Source organism: Neofelis nebulosa, chromosome 15 (genome assembly GCF_028018385.1).
Source record: "Neofelis nebulosa isolate mNeoNeb1 chromosome 15, mNeoNeb1.pri, whole genome shotgun sequence".
Lineage (NCBI taxonomy): Eukaryota > Metazoa > Chordata > Mammalia > Carnivora > Felidae > Neofelis > Neofelis nebulosa.
The window spans coordinates 70724404-70740699 of NC_080796.1; the positions used below are offsets into that span (position 1 = coordinate 70724404).

The 16296-nt window shown below is 47.1% G+C and overlaps 1 protein-coding gene across 2 annotated transcripts; it reads left to right on the forward strand.

Moving 5' to 3' along the window:
* The first annotated feature begins 593 nt into the window (after positions 1 to 593).
* CD48 (CD48 molecule) lies at positions 594 to 11394 on the forward strand. 2 transcript variants are annotated; one of them, XM_058700257.1, is made up of 4 exons: positions 594 to 779; positions 5036 to 5332; positions 8748 to 9008; positions 10218 to 10647. In XM_058700257.1, exons 1-4 carry the CDS (start codon positions 701 to 703, stop codon positions 10247 to 10249), a joined length of 669 nt encoding a protein of 222 aa, XP_058556240.1. In that variant the 5' UTR covers positions 594 to 700; the 3' UTR covers positions 10250 to 10647. The 2 variants fall into 2 exon arrangements, with proteins under 2 accessions (XP_058556240.1, XP_058556238.1); XM_058700255.1 differs by lacking the exon at positions 10218 to 10647 and adding an exon at positions 10663 to 11394 and having other exon boundaries at positions 595 to 779.
* The last annotated feature ends 4902 nt before the right edge of the window (positions 11395 to 16296 follow it).

The window sequence follows — 16296 nt, forward strand, 5'->3', positions numbered from 1 at the left end:
TATTAGGGACTGTGGCTTGCTGTATGGGTCCCCAAAGGGCCCCAGATGGGCAAATAATTCATTTAGGTTCAAGAGGGATGGGCCTGAAATTTCTGGGAAATCCCTCCTTTTGGACCAAGTGATCTTGCTTTTTCAACCAACGTTCCGTGGATAAGCTAATGTAAAGGTACAAACAGTGACTTTATCTTTAAGGAGGAAGAGCCCGAGGGTGGGGCTTAGGGCATGGGGGACCTGATTTCCCAGACATTCTGTCCTGAATGACACTTATACATGACCTACTCCTCTCATGACTTAGACGTGGCCCCGGCCGGAAATCCCCTGCAGGTTTGGTGGGCCCTAATTTTACCTTCTGGATTAATTGGGGTGATTCCTGCCTGGGAGGCCAAAAGCAGATATTCTCTATCAGGGAACCCTAATCATTTTTGAGCACTGGCCCTTCTGAGAACCCAGTAGTAGCTATGGATCTTCTCTCGAGAAAACAGAACCAACTGTGCCTTCAAAGTAGCTCACTTCACCGCTGTGTGTCACATATGGTGGCTTCCTGTTTTTGACCTCCAAACTCCACCCATGAGCCTGCTTTTGTACAAGCAAAAAGTGGGTGTTTTCCTCTAAACTCGGGCCATGATTTCAAGGGCTCTGGAGCCCTCGGTCCGCTGCTAACGTGGGGTCTGGCCTGTCCTCAGCGTTCCTGGGACATAACATGTGTCCCCAAAGGCAGGAGTGGTTTATACCTCTGGGACTTCTATTGCTGCCTCATTTGCTCCTGGCAAACATTCAAGGTACTTTACGTGCGTCGTGTGCCTGTGATCGTATATGGGAGGCACGGTGAGATGGAAAAGGGGGTATGAGGTGGGGCTTAACCCCGGGAGTGGAGTGTGGTCTCCACACAGCAGGTACACCCATGTTGGTAGCAGCACCGTGGAGAAACTTCCTGAGCCTTGGAGATAAGGCTCTCTCTTTTCCTATGGGGTCATGACAAAAACAGGGTCCTGGGGAGACCGGGAAGTAGGCTTCTTATATTTCGTTCCACGGCTCGAGGTCTGGGAAGGTCTGGTGTTTTGCTTTCTGTTGTTGTTGCTGCTTTTTTCTTTTTTTTTCTTTTTCTTTTTTTTTTTTTTTCATTTTGTGTTTATTAATTTTTATTTATTTATTTATTTTCCAAAACGTTTTTATTTTTTATTTTTGGGAGAGAGAGAGAGACACACACACAGAGTACAAGTGGGGGAGGGACGGAGAGAAAGAGGGAGACACAGAATCCGAAGCAGGCTCCAGGCTCTGAGCTGTTCGTACAGAGCCTGACTCGGGGCTTGAACCCACTGACCGAGAGATCATGACCCGAACCGAAGTCGGACGCTTAACTGACTGAGCCACCCAGGCACCCCCTCCTTTTTTTTTTTTTTTTTTTTTTTTTTTCCCATTTTGAATATCAGCTCCAAAAGAAAGCTGCCGCATTTTCTGCTAGTTACACACTCTGCTCCCTGTGGCATTCTCTGAGACCTCTAGCCAGGGGCTGTGTCCTGAGCAAAGATAAATGATGTTGTCATTCCCAAAGAGAGATCTAAATTGTAGGAAAAAAAGCTTGCCCTCCCTAGGGTCTGTGAATGAGGATCTGAGCAGAGGCCTTGGGAGCCTCAGTATCAAAGGAACCCCCAACATCTAGTTGTTAAGAGTTAAAGGCCATTCCTCTGCCATGGGCTTGTTCTGGTTCCCCTCACGTGCTCCGGGACTGAGCGAACATTCCTTTCTGTTACAACTACTCAACCTCCCAGTACTTTTCTTTCCAGGTCAGCTGAGAAGCGAGAGGTAAGCTATTGCCTTTCTCACTATTCCTCCGAAGAAGTATTCGGGCATTATTATATTGTACATCTGAAACGAACGTAGTGTCGTATGTAAATTACACTTCAATTTTAGAAATTACTTCCTTAAAAGGTTTGTATAGCTTAAAATAGTTGACCTTATCAGAGAGCTCGTGATAACTCCATATTAGTATCTTAAAAACTCACCTCTTTCCTTCCTTCATAATTTTGCTGGAAACCATGTGACTTTAGAGTAGAGAGAACTTCCTCTGTGGGGCCTCTTTTGCCTCCCAGAGCAGACTCTTAGGTATGAAATGATGATTCTTTTGGTCTGAGTCCCCGTGTTCCCCATTTTAAATTTGCTTCTGTACTGACAAGAAATATGGGTTGGCACAGGAAAGATTTTCATTTTCTATTGTAAACTACATGTAAACACAGGTACTTTATCCTCAGCATCCAGAGACGTAACCAACTACTTTTTCCTGTCAGAATTAAATCAAAATAGGGGTGCCTCAGTGGCTCAGTCGGTTGTGTGTCCGATTCGTGATTTCGGCTTAGGTCATGATCTCATGGGTCATGGGATGCCAAGCATTCTTTCTACTGCTGCTATCTTGAGGTTTATGTTGCTTTTCCAGGCCACATTTTCATTAGTTAGTTCAAAACAAAATTCTCCTTTCCCTTGTTATTTTCAAGCCTGATCTCAGCCCATCTGAGGCTGTTGGTTTTATACGTCAAGGTTTCTTTTAGCTGCTTTGCATTGATTTTTGGTATCTGAAATCTTGAATGCTCTATGTTTTTATGTTTTGGGATCTTTTTTTTTTTTTTTGAGAAGTCCCAAGCACCTCCTCCCCTACTCCTCTGCTTTCTACATCATAATAGCCATCTTTTATTCATTTATCAGGATCCAGCCACAAGACGGGAGTCTACTGGCCCAGTTTGGGCACCTATCATACTTAAGAAACACAGTTCATTGCTTACGAGTAATTAAACAGTAACTCAAATTTCTACTTACGGTCTCTCAAAAAATGTTAAAGGAAACCCAATGTGTGAACTGGGAGCACTTATGTACACATTTTGTCCTGTCCGTCCGTCCGTCCGTCCATCCATCCACCCGTTGGGTATTAAATACCAAAATGTCAACCAAATATTTTGGGGATTTAAAATTGAGCAGGACATGGTCTTTGCCTTCGAGAAACTCACAAAATTCGCGACTGTGTGTCTGCTACAGTGTCTCCACGCCCTTCACACTAAATTTTGAAGTTCTTTTGAGCACGTTGGGGATACCCTTGCCAGACATGATCTTCTTGTCCTTAGAAAGCAACACCCATTCTCACAAGGAGAAAGATGCAGGGTATAACTGGGCCCGGATCATACCTTGAGTCCACGTGCTCTATAGTCTTCATTCTTTCTCATTGGACTCATCCCCTTTGCTCTTTCTCCAAGGAAACTTTAGGGAAGTTCTCTGTTTCAACAGAGGTGCTGGGTCCTTTCTGTCTCATCACCACATGTCCTAGGCCAGTGGTGCGGTTTTGCGTTATCTCTTGTGCATATCGAGAGACCTTTCAGACCTTTACCGAGAAATAAAGTGGTGGCTGATTGCGGGTTGAGCTGTCTTCCTGAGCATGTGTCTGACCCTTGTTGGAGAGTCTGTCCAGGATGACCCAGGCCAGTAGCTCTCAGCTGGAATGGGGGTGAGACATTTGACCGGATCTGGAGACTCTTTTGACTGTCACATCTGGAGAAGTGCTGCTGGTATGTAGCGGGCAGGGGCCAGGAATTCTGCTGAACATCCTGTAATGCACCAGGACAGGCCCTACAACAGGGAATGATCTGGCCTAAAATGCCAATAGTGTGCCAAGTCTGAAAAACATCGATCTAGGCTCTCTCTTGCCACCACTTCCATTAATTCACGTGGAAACAAGTAACAGAATGAGGACAAGCCCAGGACATATGTCTGGCGATTTGAAAATCCTGGGGGCAGTGTCCTGATTTGCTGCACGCCCCGAGAGACCAGAGTTCCTGTCTGCATGGCTGATATCAGAGCCTCGCACAGTGTCAGGCATACAGTGGTTCCGATGCCATTATTGGCCCTGAATTGATTATGTCACAGAGATCATAATGTGTGGAATGGATCAATCAGAAGGGCCGTGCAAACGAGTGCCGAAGTATGTCTGCAGAGGCACTAGGCACAGAGTAAGTGCTCGAAACATGTTTGTTGAATGGAGACCTGGATGCTTGGAAGAACTAATGAATAGAAACTTGAAAGCTCTGGGGACACAGGCAGTTTTAATCTTTTACGAGCTGAAGAGAGTGCTTTTGGAAATGATAGTCTTGTGGAAAGTGAGCAGCGAGATATCTACATAATGTTCAACAATGAGCTGAGGTTTTGCGTGGTGGAATACGAGGCCAGCGTTAATGTAGCTCGTACTCCCTCTTTCCTCTACCAGTAGGTTCTTTCTACTGCTTTTTCTCAGCCTAGAGGTAGATACTGATAACTATCTATCCACATCTGTCTACTTTGTTCTTCTCCCTCCACAATGAGTCAACAGATCCCCCTTCCTCTTGCACCTTCCTGGTTATCGTCTTGTCTTTTCCTTGCCTTAGCCAAACAAGGTTTGGGTGCCCGCATGAAAAAAAGAACAGAAGAGCAAACACAAATAGGAACAAACATGAGGTTAGTTCGAATGAGAAAAGAAGTCTCAACGTGTCACAAGTTTCCCAAAGCTGAGAAATACTACAAAAATTACGAACGCCAGGAAACTAGCATCATCTCGCCATGAACGAAATGGCTTCATGCTTCTAGAATACGTTGACACTGGACAGCTCTGACTCTCATTCGTTTCGAACTTTGCGTCTTCTTTACTTCCCACCTACTTCCTGGAGAATTCAACTGAAAGATCGGGGAACACAAGCCCAGAGAGGGGATGTGACTTGTCACCATTTTATTTGAAAATCTACTGGTATGAGAGCAAGGGAGAGAGCGGAGGCCAGCCTCAGTGACATTTTTCTGTCTGGTCTGGGGCAGAACTAGGTGAATTATCGGCAACTTCTCATTGCCCATTCCTCAAGCTGCAGCTTTCACTGAATTCTGGATCAGGGGCCAGGCCTCCTAGTGAAACCCATACTCACTGCTTCCAAGCAGAAACCCCATCCTTCTTCCCTGTCCGACCCCTCGGGCCAAAGCCTGGGCCGCCGGGCCGCTCTGCCCTCTCTAAGACGGCTCTCACTTTCATTCACAGATGCTGCAGATCAAATGACTGTCATCTCTGGCAGCAACGTGACTCTGAAAATCTCCAATGTGATTCATGACTACAAACAATTAGCCTGGTTTTACAACGACAACCAGAAGATTGTAGAACAGGAGTCCAAAGCCCCCAAATACTTCAAGTCTCAGTTTAAGGACAGGGTCTGTCTTGGTGTTGACCACACACTCTTCATCTATAATGTCCAGAAGGAGGACAGCAGCACCTACATCCTGAAGGTGTTGAAGGAGTCTGGGAGAGAGATATCTAAGTACATCTCACTGGAGGTGTTGGGTGAGTTTGGGGAGCCCCACTCCAGGGCCCCAGATGGACCACTGGGAGGTTTCCCTGGGCTCATGGGGACCCTCTCTGGGAGGAGGAACTTCAGGACAGGCTTAATTCATTTCTCCCGGAGCCCGTTCCTCTGGGGAGTGAGCCTGGGCCGGCAGAACCCAAACTGAGAGCCTTGGGACATTTAAAACCGTGAAGAGAGGGAAAACCACAGAAATGGTTTCTTCTCTCTTCTCTTCACGCTCTTCTGTGATCAACCCAAATCAGTTCTGAGCTTATCTTAATGATACACCTGAACACAGACTTCATCAGACTCAAGGAGAAAGGTACAAGAGATACAGAATGGGGCAGGGAATGTTAAAGCAAGGCTGTTTACCTTTCAGAATGGATGGGACAAAAACTTCCACTCGTAGCTCCAGCCTAACAGGTACATGTGGAATAAGGACTAATATTATGTTTGGAAGCAGACAAATCTGGGTTAAACTCCGGTTACTAGCCCACTTACTAGGTCTGTGACCTTTGGAGAAAGATCTTAACATCACCATATTAAGTAAATTTCTTTTGATGGCAAAGTAGCAGAAACTAGTTTGATATAAATTTGGCAAAAAAACCCCAAAAAGTCTATTAAAGAAACTAGACCTATTTAAAGCAATTCAAGGGACCTAAAAGAGGCAGGAAGGGCTGAACAGGAGGAAGAATGAGGCCAGTCTAGAGTCCCCACCCTCAGGAATCTGTAGACTAGGCCTCTGGATCCCTGCCATTTACATGACTTACTCTCAAGGCCTAGACTTTTGTAACTCTTGGTTTAAGTTATCAGAATTTATTTATTATTATTATTATTTTTTTAATGTTTATTTATTTCTGAGACAGGGGTAGAGCATGAGTGGGGGAGAGGCAGAGAGAGAGGGAGACACAGAATCCGAAGCAGGCTCCAGGCTCTGAGCCGTCAGCACAGAGCCCGACACGGGGCTCGAACTCACAAACCGTGAGATCATGACCTGAGCCGAAATCGGTCGCTCAACGAACTGAGCCACGCAGGCGCCCCTGAATTTATTTATTTTTTAAAGTTTATTTATTTATTTTGAGAGAAAGAGAGAGCATGAGCAGGGAGGGGCAGAAAGAGAGGGAGAGAGAGAATCCCAAGCAGGCTCTACACTGTTAGCACAGAGCCCAACATGGGGCTTGATCTCACGGACTGAGAGATCATGACCTGAGCTGAAATCAAGAGCCACTTAATCGACCGAGTCACCCAGGCACCCCTAAATTCTCAGAATTTAAAGAGAGAAACTGATTAGCCCAAGTTGGTTCAGATACGTGTATCCGATGAAAACATTTACGGCCCGAAGGGTCAGGCTATAAAGCAGAAACATGGCTCCTGGGGACTCCTCCCTGGTGTTGAGGTAAGCAATTATTAGAGAAGAGGGGCAGGGCAGACATCCCAGACAGGTGAGACCTGAGAGCTGTGGAGTCCCCATATTATGAGGATAATTATATCTTGCTTTTAGGATGTCGTGAGAATCAAAGTCAATAATGAGAGTAAAACATCAAAAAACGAAAACAAGGGTTCCTTTCCAAACCAAATCATTTTATCATGCAGTTTCCTTCCACCAGATAATTACCAAAAATATAAATACAAAATCTCTAGAAAATACTCAGAATATGTCTGTAATGTTCTTTCTCCCCCGAAACAGTGTAAATGAAGAGTGTCGTGTACAATCAGGTCCCACCAGCTCAACCGTCCCTGCTCTAAGAGGCTGGAGGCCCCTTCTTTCTCACTTCCTCTAAGTCACATGAGCCTGAAAATTTGGGAGGTTTTTGAAGGTTCTGGGAACAGGAAAGAGTCAAAGTCTCTTACAGTGGTCTCAAGAAAAAGCCCAAATTTGTATCATTTACCAATTTCTGTGGTAAATAGTGCCCCCATGGCCAATTCCAAGTTCCTAATGGTTTCATAATCAGCTTGCAACATTTCTGAATATTTTAAATTCCCAAAGCTGGTGTGAGGTAAGCGCGTGTGTCTGAAGATAAGACCATCAGGAAACTCATTCTTCAGTACAGACCTTGAATTTCTGATAGCTCAAGGGGGGCATCTTAGAGCCAGCCTCCCTGCTGGCTCAAAAAATCCCATCCACAAAGTGCCCCAGTGCATGCTTCTCGGCGTGTAAAATGTGGACGATATGGAAGACAAGGCTAGACCACAGGAAATGCCAAAAAACATTATGAAAATGTGCAGGGGAAGTCCAGCAATCTGAGGGGGATTTCACACTGGAGATGGGCCTAGAGTCAGGGAGACCAGACAGGCAGAACCCTCCCATCTCACCCCACACCCTTGCAGCCAGAGGCAAGCTCTGGGCTCGTCAATTCTCTGACGCATTTAATCCTTTGACACCCGAGCGGCACTGACTTTGCAGGGGTTTCATCCATGGCCGGAATGGAAAGGCGCCAGCGGGTCTCAGGTAAAGGGGCCATGGCAAAGGAAGGAACAGATGCTGAGATTACTTTTTAGCCCCTCTGGTGGCAGGATGACAGCAGTAATGATGATGTGACCTCCAACACGCATATAACACTTGTGCCCTGCAGAAAGCACTTCCCCCTGGAGGATGCCATTTTATCTCACTAACGTTGTGCTATGAGGTGGAGTCAGTTTACCAATGGGAAGGAAAGTTGAGGGGTTAATTACCTTGATGATGTCACTCCATGAGAGCCAGGACCCAGGCTGGTCTCACTCCAAAGCTACTGTTTTGTCCTTTGTATCTCATAACTACTCCATCCATCCATCCATCCATCCTTTTGTCACATGCTTACGGAATTCCTGCTATGTGGCAGGCACTGTACTAAACCCTGAGATGCCAAAGATAACGGATACGATGCTGTGCATCATGGCTTATGCGTGCTGGGAGTTACATGAGGCTCTTCTCTGTAGCTCTGCCAGGGTCCAGGAAAGGGCTTTGCAGTGTGCCGGGTGGCACCTCTTACCCCAGGACTCTTGCTGAATCTGAGCCCACGTGCTCTGGAAGGGCAGATGGGCCAAGATGCCAACTCCGGGCTGGTGCTGGAGAAGGATCCCCAAGGAGCTCAGACAGTTGGGATACCAAGTCTGATGCCAACCAATCTCTGCTGTCCTTTCCGGCCCACACATAGTCATAACCCCATTTTGGTTCTGGGGGCGTGGCTTCCCCCACCCCCAACATACATACCGTATCCATTTTAGCGTCACCCCTAAGGAGCAGCCCTTCCGGTCTGAGCCTCCAGACGTCAAAGCTGCTCACTGGCTCCCTCTGTAGGGGCCTCTTCTCCATGACACCACTTCCTGTCCCTACCTAGCTCCCTTTGTATTTTGTTAGCCAAACGCTTGTAGCATCAGTGCCTCATAAATGCATAAACCCATCGTCTCATCTTACAACATCCTCCTCGTCTTCAGATCCAGTACCTAAACCTGTCATAAAGTTTGAGAAGACACAGGAAGAGAGCAACAGATGTCATCTGAAACTGTCATGTGGGACCGAAGACCTGTCTGTAAGCTGGTATGGGGACTCGAGACCATTTCCAAAGGAGATCCATAGTAATGTGCTTGAAATCACCGTTAATCCACAGAATTACTCCAGGAGTTACACCTGCCAAGTCAGCAATGCTGTGAGCAGCAAGAATGACACAGTCTACTTCACTTTACCCTGTAGTCTGGGTAAGAAATATTCCCAAGGGAGCCGAGGCGGGGTACGGGTAACTAGTTTGCTCTTGATTCAAGAAAGCTGTGGGAATCCTATTCAGCATCCTGCTTGGGTGGAGAATCCCAAAGGCATCTGTGAGACCTGGGAGACGGGTTCTACCCCGGGCTCTGCCACCGCCTCTCAGCAAGCTCGCCTGGCTTTTGTGGAGCTTATCGTCCTTGCTTGCAAAAGGGGGCTGACACTCCTACCCAGCTCTAACAATGCATGGTCCTAGAATCTGAGGTCTGGGGAAGTGTAGGACAATCAGATGTCAGCAAGTGGGAGAGCAGACCAGACCCAGCTGAGCAGGTGCATAGAGGGGTTTCTGGGAGACGGCCTAAATTAACAAAGGCAAGAAGGGCCGGGTAGATGAGCACAAGCCAGAACAGGCGGTAAACAGGAACGAGGGCCTTATCCTAAGGTAGAGACTCTCTGCTCTTTAGAAAGACAGACTCTGGGTTTCATGTTTCAGATCCTCTGTCTCTTGGGAGGATCCATTCACTTGAGCATCTCTCTTGGCTCTCTATCAAGCCTACGCAAGTCCCGTAGAGTGGTAGCTGGGATCAGGCAGTAAGCTCGTAGGCTTTAGAGTCAGACCCCTGGGGTGAATCCCGGAATTGTCACTTACTAGTGAAGCAAGTTACTTCGCTTCTCCAAGTCACGTCCTTCGCCAAGTCGTGTCCTTCCTAAGAAGCAGACAAAATAGTAATCCTTATCTCATGCTGTATAAGGATTAAATGAGATAGTACAGATAACCTGCCTAGCACAGTGCCTGATGAGTCTTCAATGAATGGTACTTAAATTACGCCCAGTTCCTTCAATTCTGGAGATACTAGGAGTTTGGGGGACCCCTTAATAAATTTGAATTACTATCTCCAGCATTCTGGGTCCTGTACTTTCCATACCTCTGAAACCACATCCCTGAGAATCTATATCCATATCCATATCCTTCCAGAATAACTCACGCCCGTGGTGCCAACATTTACCTGAGTTTCCTGTCAGGCACCAGGGACCATGGCCCTCGGAGACACTGCTCTTTCACGGTCCTCCCGGACCCGGTCTACTCTCCCACCTGTACTGATTTCTTCACCTCTGCTCCCACATGCAGACTATGGACACTGTATACTTCTTCATTCTTCCCAACTGACTGGCCATGCCTCTTCTAGTCTCTCCTGCCACCACAGACCTGATGGGACAGTTTGGGGTCTGGCCGTGAGACTACCTTCATAACACCAGCACAGCCTGAGAGCCAGAAAAAGGAAGAAACACAGCCCCTGTCCTTTATAAAATGAGGGTGACCGCTCATCTACAGAGAGGAGGAAAACAATAATATAGCCCTTTTTATGTTGGAAGTGCTAAACCACTCTAGTCACTTGTTAGCCACCCAAATTATTCTAGAAAAGCATCCCTAATTTACCACCCATTCTCTTTGTCTTTTAATTTTCTGCTCCCTCCTCCCCTCTGTTCTTACCCCTTCTCTTCTCTTCCCTTCTCTTCTCTCTTCCCTTTCTCTTTTTTCCTCTTAGTAGGTGTAGATGGCGAGTGGGGTGGAAAAACAGAGAGGGGAAGTAATCCTTCCCTCCCTGAACTCTAGACACCTAACTGTTTGGCATTCTCTTTCTCTTTCAGCCAGATCCACTGGAGTAGCCTGGACTGCAACGTGGCTAGTGGTCATGGTACCCATTGTTCCTGGCCTCCTATGGCCCTGAGATGAGCTCTTCTAACTCAGGAGTGAAACTTGAAGATGGCTGGATCTTGCCTTCATCAGCCAGACAGGAGCTCTGGTTATATGGGATGGAAGAAAGTGTGCTGTTGGGGCATCTACAAGGATTTTCAAATTAACTTTTAAAAAATTAGAGTTAAGGGGTGCTTGGGTGGCTCAGTTGGTTAAGCATCCGACTCTTGGTTTCGGCTCAGGTCATGATTTTACAGTTTTGAGAGTTCAAGTCCCCTCATCGGGCTTTGCACTGGAAGAGTGGAGCCTCCTTGGGATTCTCACTCTCTCTCTCTGCCCGTCTCCCACTCAGGTTGTCTTTGTCTCTCTCAACATAAACAAATAAACTTAAAAACATTTCTTTAAATGTTCATTTATTTTTAAGAGAGAGAGAGAGAAAGGGTGCGAGTCAGGGAGGGACACCGAGAGAGGGAAACACAGAATCCGAGGCAGGCTCCAAGCTCTGAGCTGTCAGCACAGAGCCCAATGTGGGGCTCAAACCCATAAACTGTGAGATCAAGACCTGAGCTGAAGTTAGATGTTTAACCAACTGGGCCGCCCAGGTGCCCCAAAATAAATAAATAAACTTAAAAACAAACAAGCAAATAATTAATTTAATTAAATAAAAAACTACAGTTGATATTTTATTTTATATCCTTGCTTGTTTCTCAGCGCCCATATATAGATACACATGCATTCTTCCCACCAGAAGATGTGATCAAACGATGTTTTCTTGTTTCAATAAAGATTTGAGAGGACCATCAACGTTAAACTGTCGGCCAAGGCTTGCTCCATTGGCCTGGACAATCGAGACACAGAGGGGAAGAGCCTGGGCTCGTGGGCTCCTTCTGGCGTTTCAGTGTGTGTGAGGAGTTAATTTGTGTTATCTCTGACCCTTGCTCCCACATCCATGCCCGATTTTCTGGGGTTTCAACTTCTCCCCACCCCAAATTCTGGCCTCCTCTCTGAGGAGCATGCTCATTAGGTTTCCTGGGAATATGGGGTCAGGCTCACCCCTCAGGAGTGAGCAAGAAACTTTGCCACATAGAAAGAGTCCCTCCCAAGCCTTTCCTGGGGGAGCTGAGCAACCCTACTCCCTTTGTGTGCAACTCTTCAAGTCCTACCTGTGTCATAGGAGATAATAAAACCATCAAATGGGCAAAATGTTCTCACTAGTGTCTTCCATTGCAGGAAGGTGGGAGGCCCCAGGCCTGGCGCTGACAAAACACACATTTCTGCTGTGTGTTGCCCTCCTCCAAGGCTTGTGTGGGCCTAGAGCTGAGAAGGCCCTTCAAGGATGTGCTCCCCATTCTGGGCCCTGCCCCCCTACAGGTGACTTTCCTTCTACATCAAACCAGCCTTCCCTGCCGTCTAGCCCTCTTCTGTGGAAGAAAATATCATGTGTTTGCCACTCTCATTTTCCTCCTGGGCTGTCCCGGTTAATTTTCTGTGTCAACTTGACCGGGGCACAGCGGTGTCCCGATGTGCGGTCCCACGCTATTCTGTGTGTGTCTGTGAGGGTTTTCTGGGTAAGACTAACATTTGAATCAGTAGACTGAGTAAAGCAGATTATCCTCCCTAATGTGTGTGGGCTGCATCCAATCAGGTGAAAGTGTGAGCAGGCTCACCCTCCCACAAATATGGGAGAATTACTTCTGTCTGACTCCTTTTGAGCTGGGGCATTTGTTTCTTTCCTGCCTTCAGACGCCAACAGCAATCCTGGGTCTCAGCTCTTGGGACTTGTCAGCTTGCATAATTACATGAGCCAATTCCTTATGATAAATCTGTGTGTGTGTGTGTGTGTGTGTGTGCACCTCCTATTTGTCTGTCTCTGTAGAGCCCTGCCCAATGCATGGGCCAATAAAAAAGCTACCTTTGTCAGCTCCTTTTTCATTTAGTTGGGGCCATGTGACTGGTTTTAGCCAATAGAAAATGGATGGAATTGATGGGACAGGAAGTGAGGGACTCTGAGAATTGGAGCCACATAACGAAAGGGACCTGGGTCCAAGCCATTGCATGGAAGGCAGCTGCCTGGTTTGCACTAAACACGCATAAGAAAGTCTGGGTTTTGTTTGTTAGCCTGGACAGGATAGACTGGACTCCCTAAGACACCGACCATCCCCTTCAGCCCTACCTGTGGTCCCATCCCAGCCTCACCTCTGATTAGCTTGCACCCTCCAATGGGACTGTCTGCTTTCTGCATGCAGTGTCCTTCCCTTTTCCCTTGCTCTTTCTTGGCAGAAGAAGAGGTTTTCTTGAGGACACACACACACACACACACACATCAATGGAATCAAAGAGCATCTCTGGGGGAAAGCAGTAAGGGAAAAGAAATGTCACTTTATACCATAAATAAGCATAGTCCTCGCTGCTAAGGAACAGGCACACCTCTCCCGGGATCGAGTTTTGACTGGGTCTAGTTACTTGAAGACCTGAGGCAAATCCTCACCTTTGACGGTCCAGATCGCCAACACCAATTATTCCCTGCCTCTCTCTCTCTCCAGGCAGTGCTAGATACTTCATTTGTTGGACTTAGTGCAGAATGAAAATGTAGGACCCCACCCCCACCCCCCCCACCTTGTTCAAAATGCAGGGAAAAAATGCCATTAAATGCACTAAAATATAAACCTTTTCCCTTTATTCTGCAGTCTTTCTGTATTTGGGATGTTTTTTTTTAAGTTGCTATTAAATGTTCTAAGTAAAGGAAATTAAACGTTAATGTTATCATTGTGAATTTTATTGTTTATGTTTGCAACGCCAGTCAGTTTTGAATGAAATATAAGAATATTTAATTCATTTGTGGGATAACTGAAATTCCTCAATTCGTGTTTTTTTAGCTTATAGATACATGTGCATTTTGTCTTTGCCAGAGCAATAGAAATAATGCAAAAAAACCACCTCACTTAACTGTTTTATTTATTTTTTAAAGTTTATTTATTTTTGACAGAGAGACCAAGCATGAGCGGGGGAGGGGCAGAGAGAGAGGGAGACACAGAATCCGAAGCAGGCTCCAGGCTCCGAGCTGTCAGCACAGAGCATGACGCAGGTCTTGAACTCACAGACCGCGAGATCATGACCTGAGCCGAAGCCGGACGCTCATCCGACTGGGCCACCCAGGCGCCCCAACTGTTTTATTTTACTTCTTTGTTTTTATTTTTGTTTGTTTTTTTAGCGTTTTTGTTTATTTTTGAGACAGAGAGAGACAGAGCATGAACAGGGGAGAGTCAGAGAGAGCGGGAGACACAGAATCGGACGCAGGCTCCAGGCTCTGAGCCATCAGCCCAGAGCCCGACGCGGGGCTCGAACTCACAGACTGTGAGATCGTGACCTGAGCCGAAGTCGGACGCTCAACCGACTGGGCTACGCAGGCGCCCCAGTTTTATTTTACTTCTTGTGCACACACGTTTTTCCAACACTCTCTGGAAGCCAGTGGGTTTCGTGACACAATTCCTTTGTAGTCATTTTGAGTCTCCGTGAACTCCTACGCATCGTTGATCCACTGAATTCTGTACTCATGGGGTACCATGAATGCTGCATTTGGAGGAGGCAGCCAGAACAGGATGGACCATGCATACTGCACTGTAAAGGACTTCATTCAAAAGACACAGGTGGCAAGGTGACATTATTGAGAATGTAATAATATCAAGATGGTGACAGCAGAGCCCCAGACCAAGTGTTCTTGCACCAAAGCCTTTGAACAACCCAGTTGCAGCTGGGTTGGCCTCAAGGATACCTGACACCTTACACCGAGACAATACCTTCTCTGGGAGTTCCAGTACAAGGACCAAGCCTGGTTCTCACGGATTCCCCAGCCTCTCATGTGTTTCCATACATCAAAACTTAGCGGGGTGATTATCAGCGAACTCAAGTGTTAAAAAAAAAAAAAAAAAAAAAGGAGGAGCACCTGGGTGGCTTAGTTGATCAAGTGTCTGACTTTGGCTCGGGTCATCATCTCGCGGTTCACGGGTTCAAGCCCTGTGTTGGACTCTGTGCCGACGGCTCGGAGCCTGGATCCTGCTTCAGATTCTGTGTCTCCCTCTGTCTCTGCCCCTCCCCCACGTAAGCTCTGTCTGTCTGTCTGTCTGTCTCTCTCTCAAAACTAAATAAACATTAAAAGAAAAAGAAAAGCAAAACCACCCAAAAAAGGAGTCACTTGTGCCCATGTTGCCAGACCAAGACTTAATACCTAACTTAACCACAGTTTCAACCTCTCCTAGGTTGAACCAGTCAATCTGGAATTACCTCATTACTAGTGAAGTCACCTGCCCGACAGACCCTTGCTGTCCCCTAAAGGAAGGTGATCTTGCCTGAAACGATCCGGCTCTTTGCTAGTAACTTGTCCTGCTCCCTTCTGCCTGTGAAAGTCGCTCATTCTGTACTGCTCCTCAGAACTTTTTTCAGTTTGCACATGGAATGCTGCCTGACTCATGAATAAAGCCAAAAAAGATCTTTAAAATGTACTCGGCTGAATTTTTCATTTTTAACTTTTGACACAAGCTGTTTGTCTTCGTGCCAAGAAGATATCCCAGCATTTGCCCAAAGGTCTCACCAAGAACTGCCTCGTGTGACGTCCCCAGCCGTCCTCCCTGTGGCCACTCTGGTGAGCTCTGCAATACTGCCCTCTGCTGTCTCCGCTGCAGCCGGTTGGGTCCGTGCTACTCAAACTTTCACTTTAGCTGCAGCAAACCCGGGCATTTTGTTAAAATGCAGACTGAGTCAGTAGGCCTGAGGTGGGGAGGGAGATTCTGCATTTTGGAGAAGATTCTAGGAGATGCCGGTGTCATTGTCCACAGACCATTTCTTTGAGCAGTAAGGCACAAGGTGTCCCTGAGCTCTGTTGTTCTGACTTTCAGCTCCCTGGTTTCTAGGTCTGTCTGAGGGATTCCCTTCTCTCCCACTTCCTGCCCTGCTCTGCTGCTGGACACCACACTCCTTTCCCTTCTCAAGTTAACGTGTCCGGTGGTTCCTCCCGGGTGCCCATGATCCCCGGGTGCACCACTATGCCACCGGGACCAACCTGGCTCAACAAGCAGCACAAGATGGCTCACAGAAGGTTTGCAAGGCCAGGAGCTCCTGGGAAGTAAGAGAATGAAGCCTTCGTATCTGGCTCTGCACAAATCAACAGCTTGGATCGGACCCCGGTGATGGGACCAGGACCATTAAATTAGACCTGGACCCTTCGGCCAATGAGCTCATCCATTCCGTTCCGCTATTTCCGCTATTTCCCAAGTGCTTGGCCGTGCCGGGTGCCTGGGAGCTGCTTAACGAAAGGTACCATTGACCGAGGCCCCTGTGCCTGGCTCTTGCTGAGCAATATACCCGAACGCGTTCCTTTGAGGAACAGGGATGGGTGTTGGGAGAGGAAGTCTTTCCAAGCTCTTAATTAGGGATTTGGATTGAGGTGGCTTCCTTGACCCTGTTCACTCTACACAATTCTTGCTGACGCCAAAGCAGTCTTCGAAAGGCCCCATCCTTCATCGTTACTTCGTATCCAGGAGTAACAGATCAACCTCCTCCAGTGCCTTCGGGCTCTATTCAAGTGCATTTGT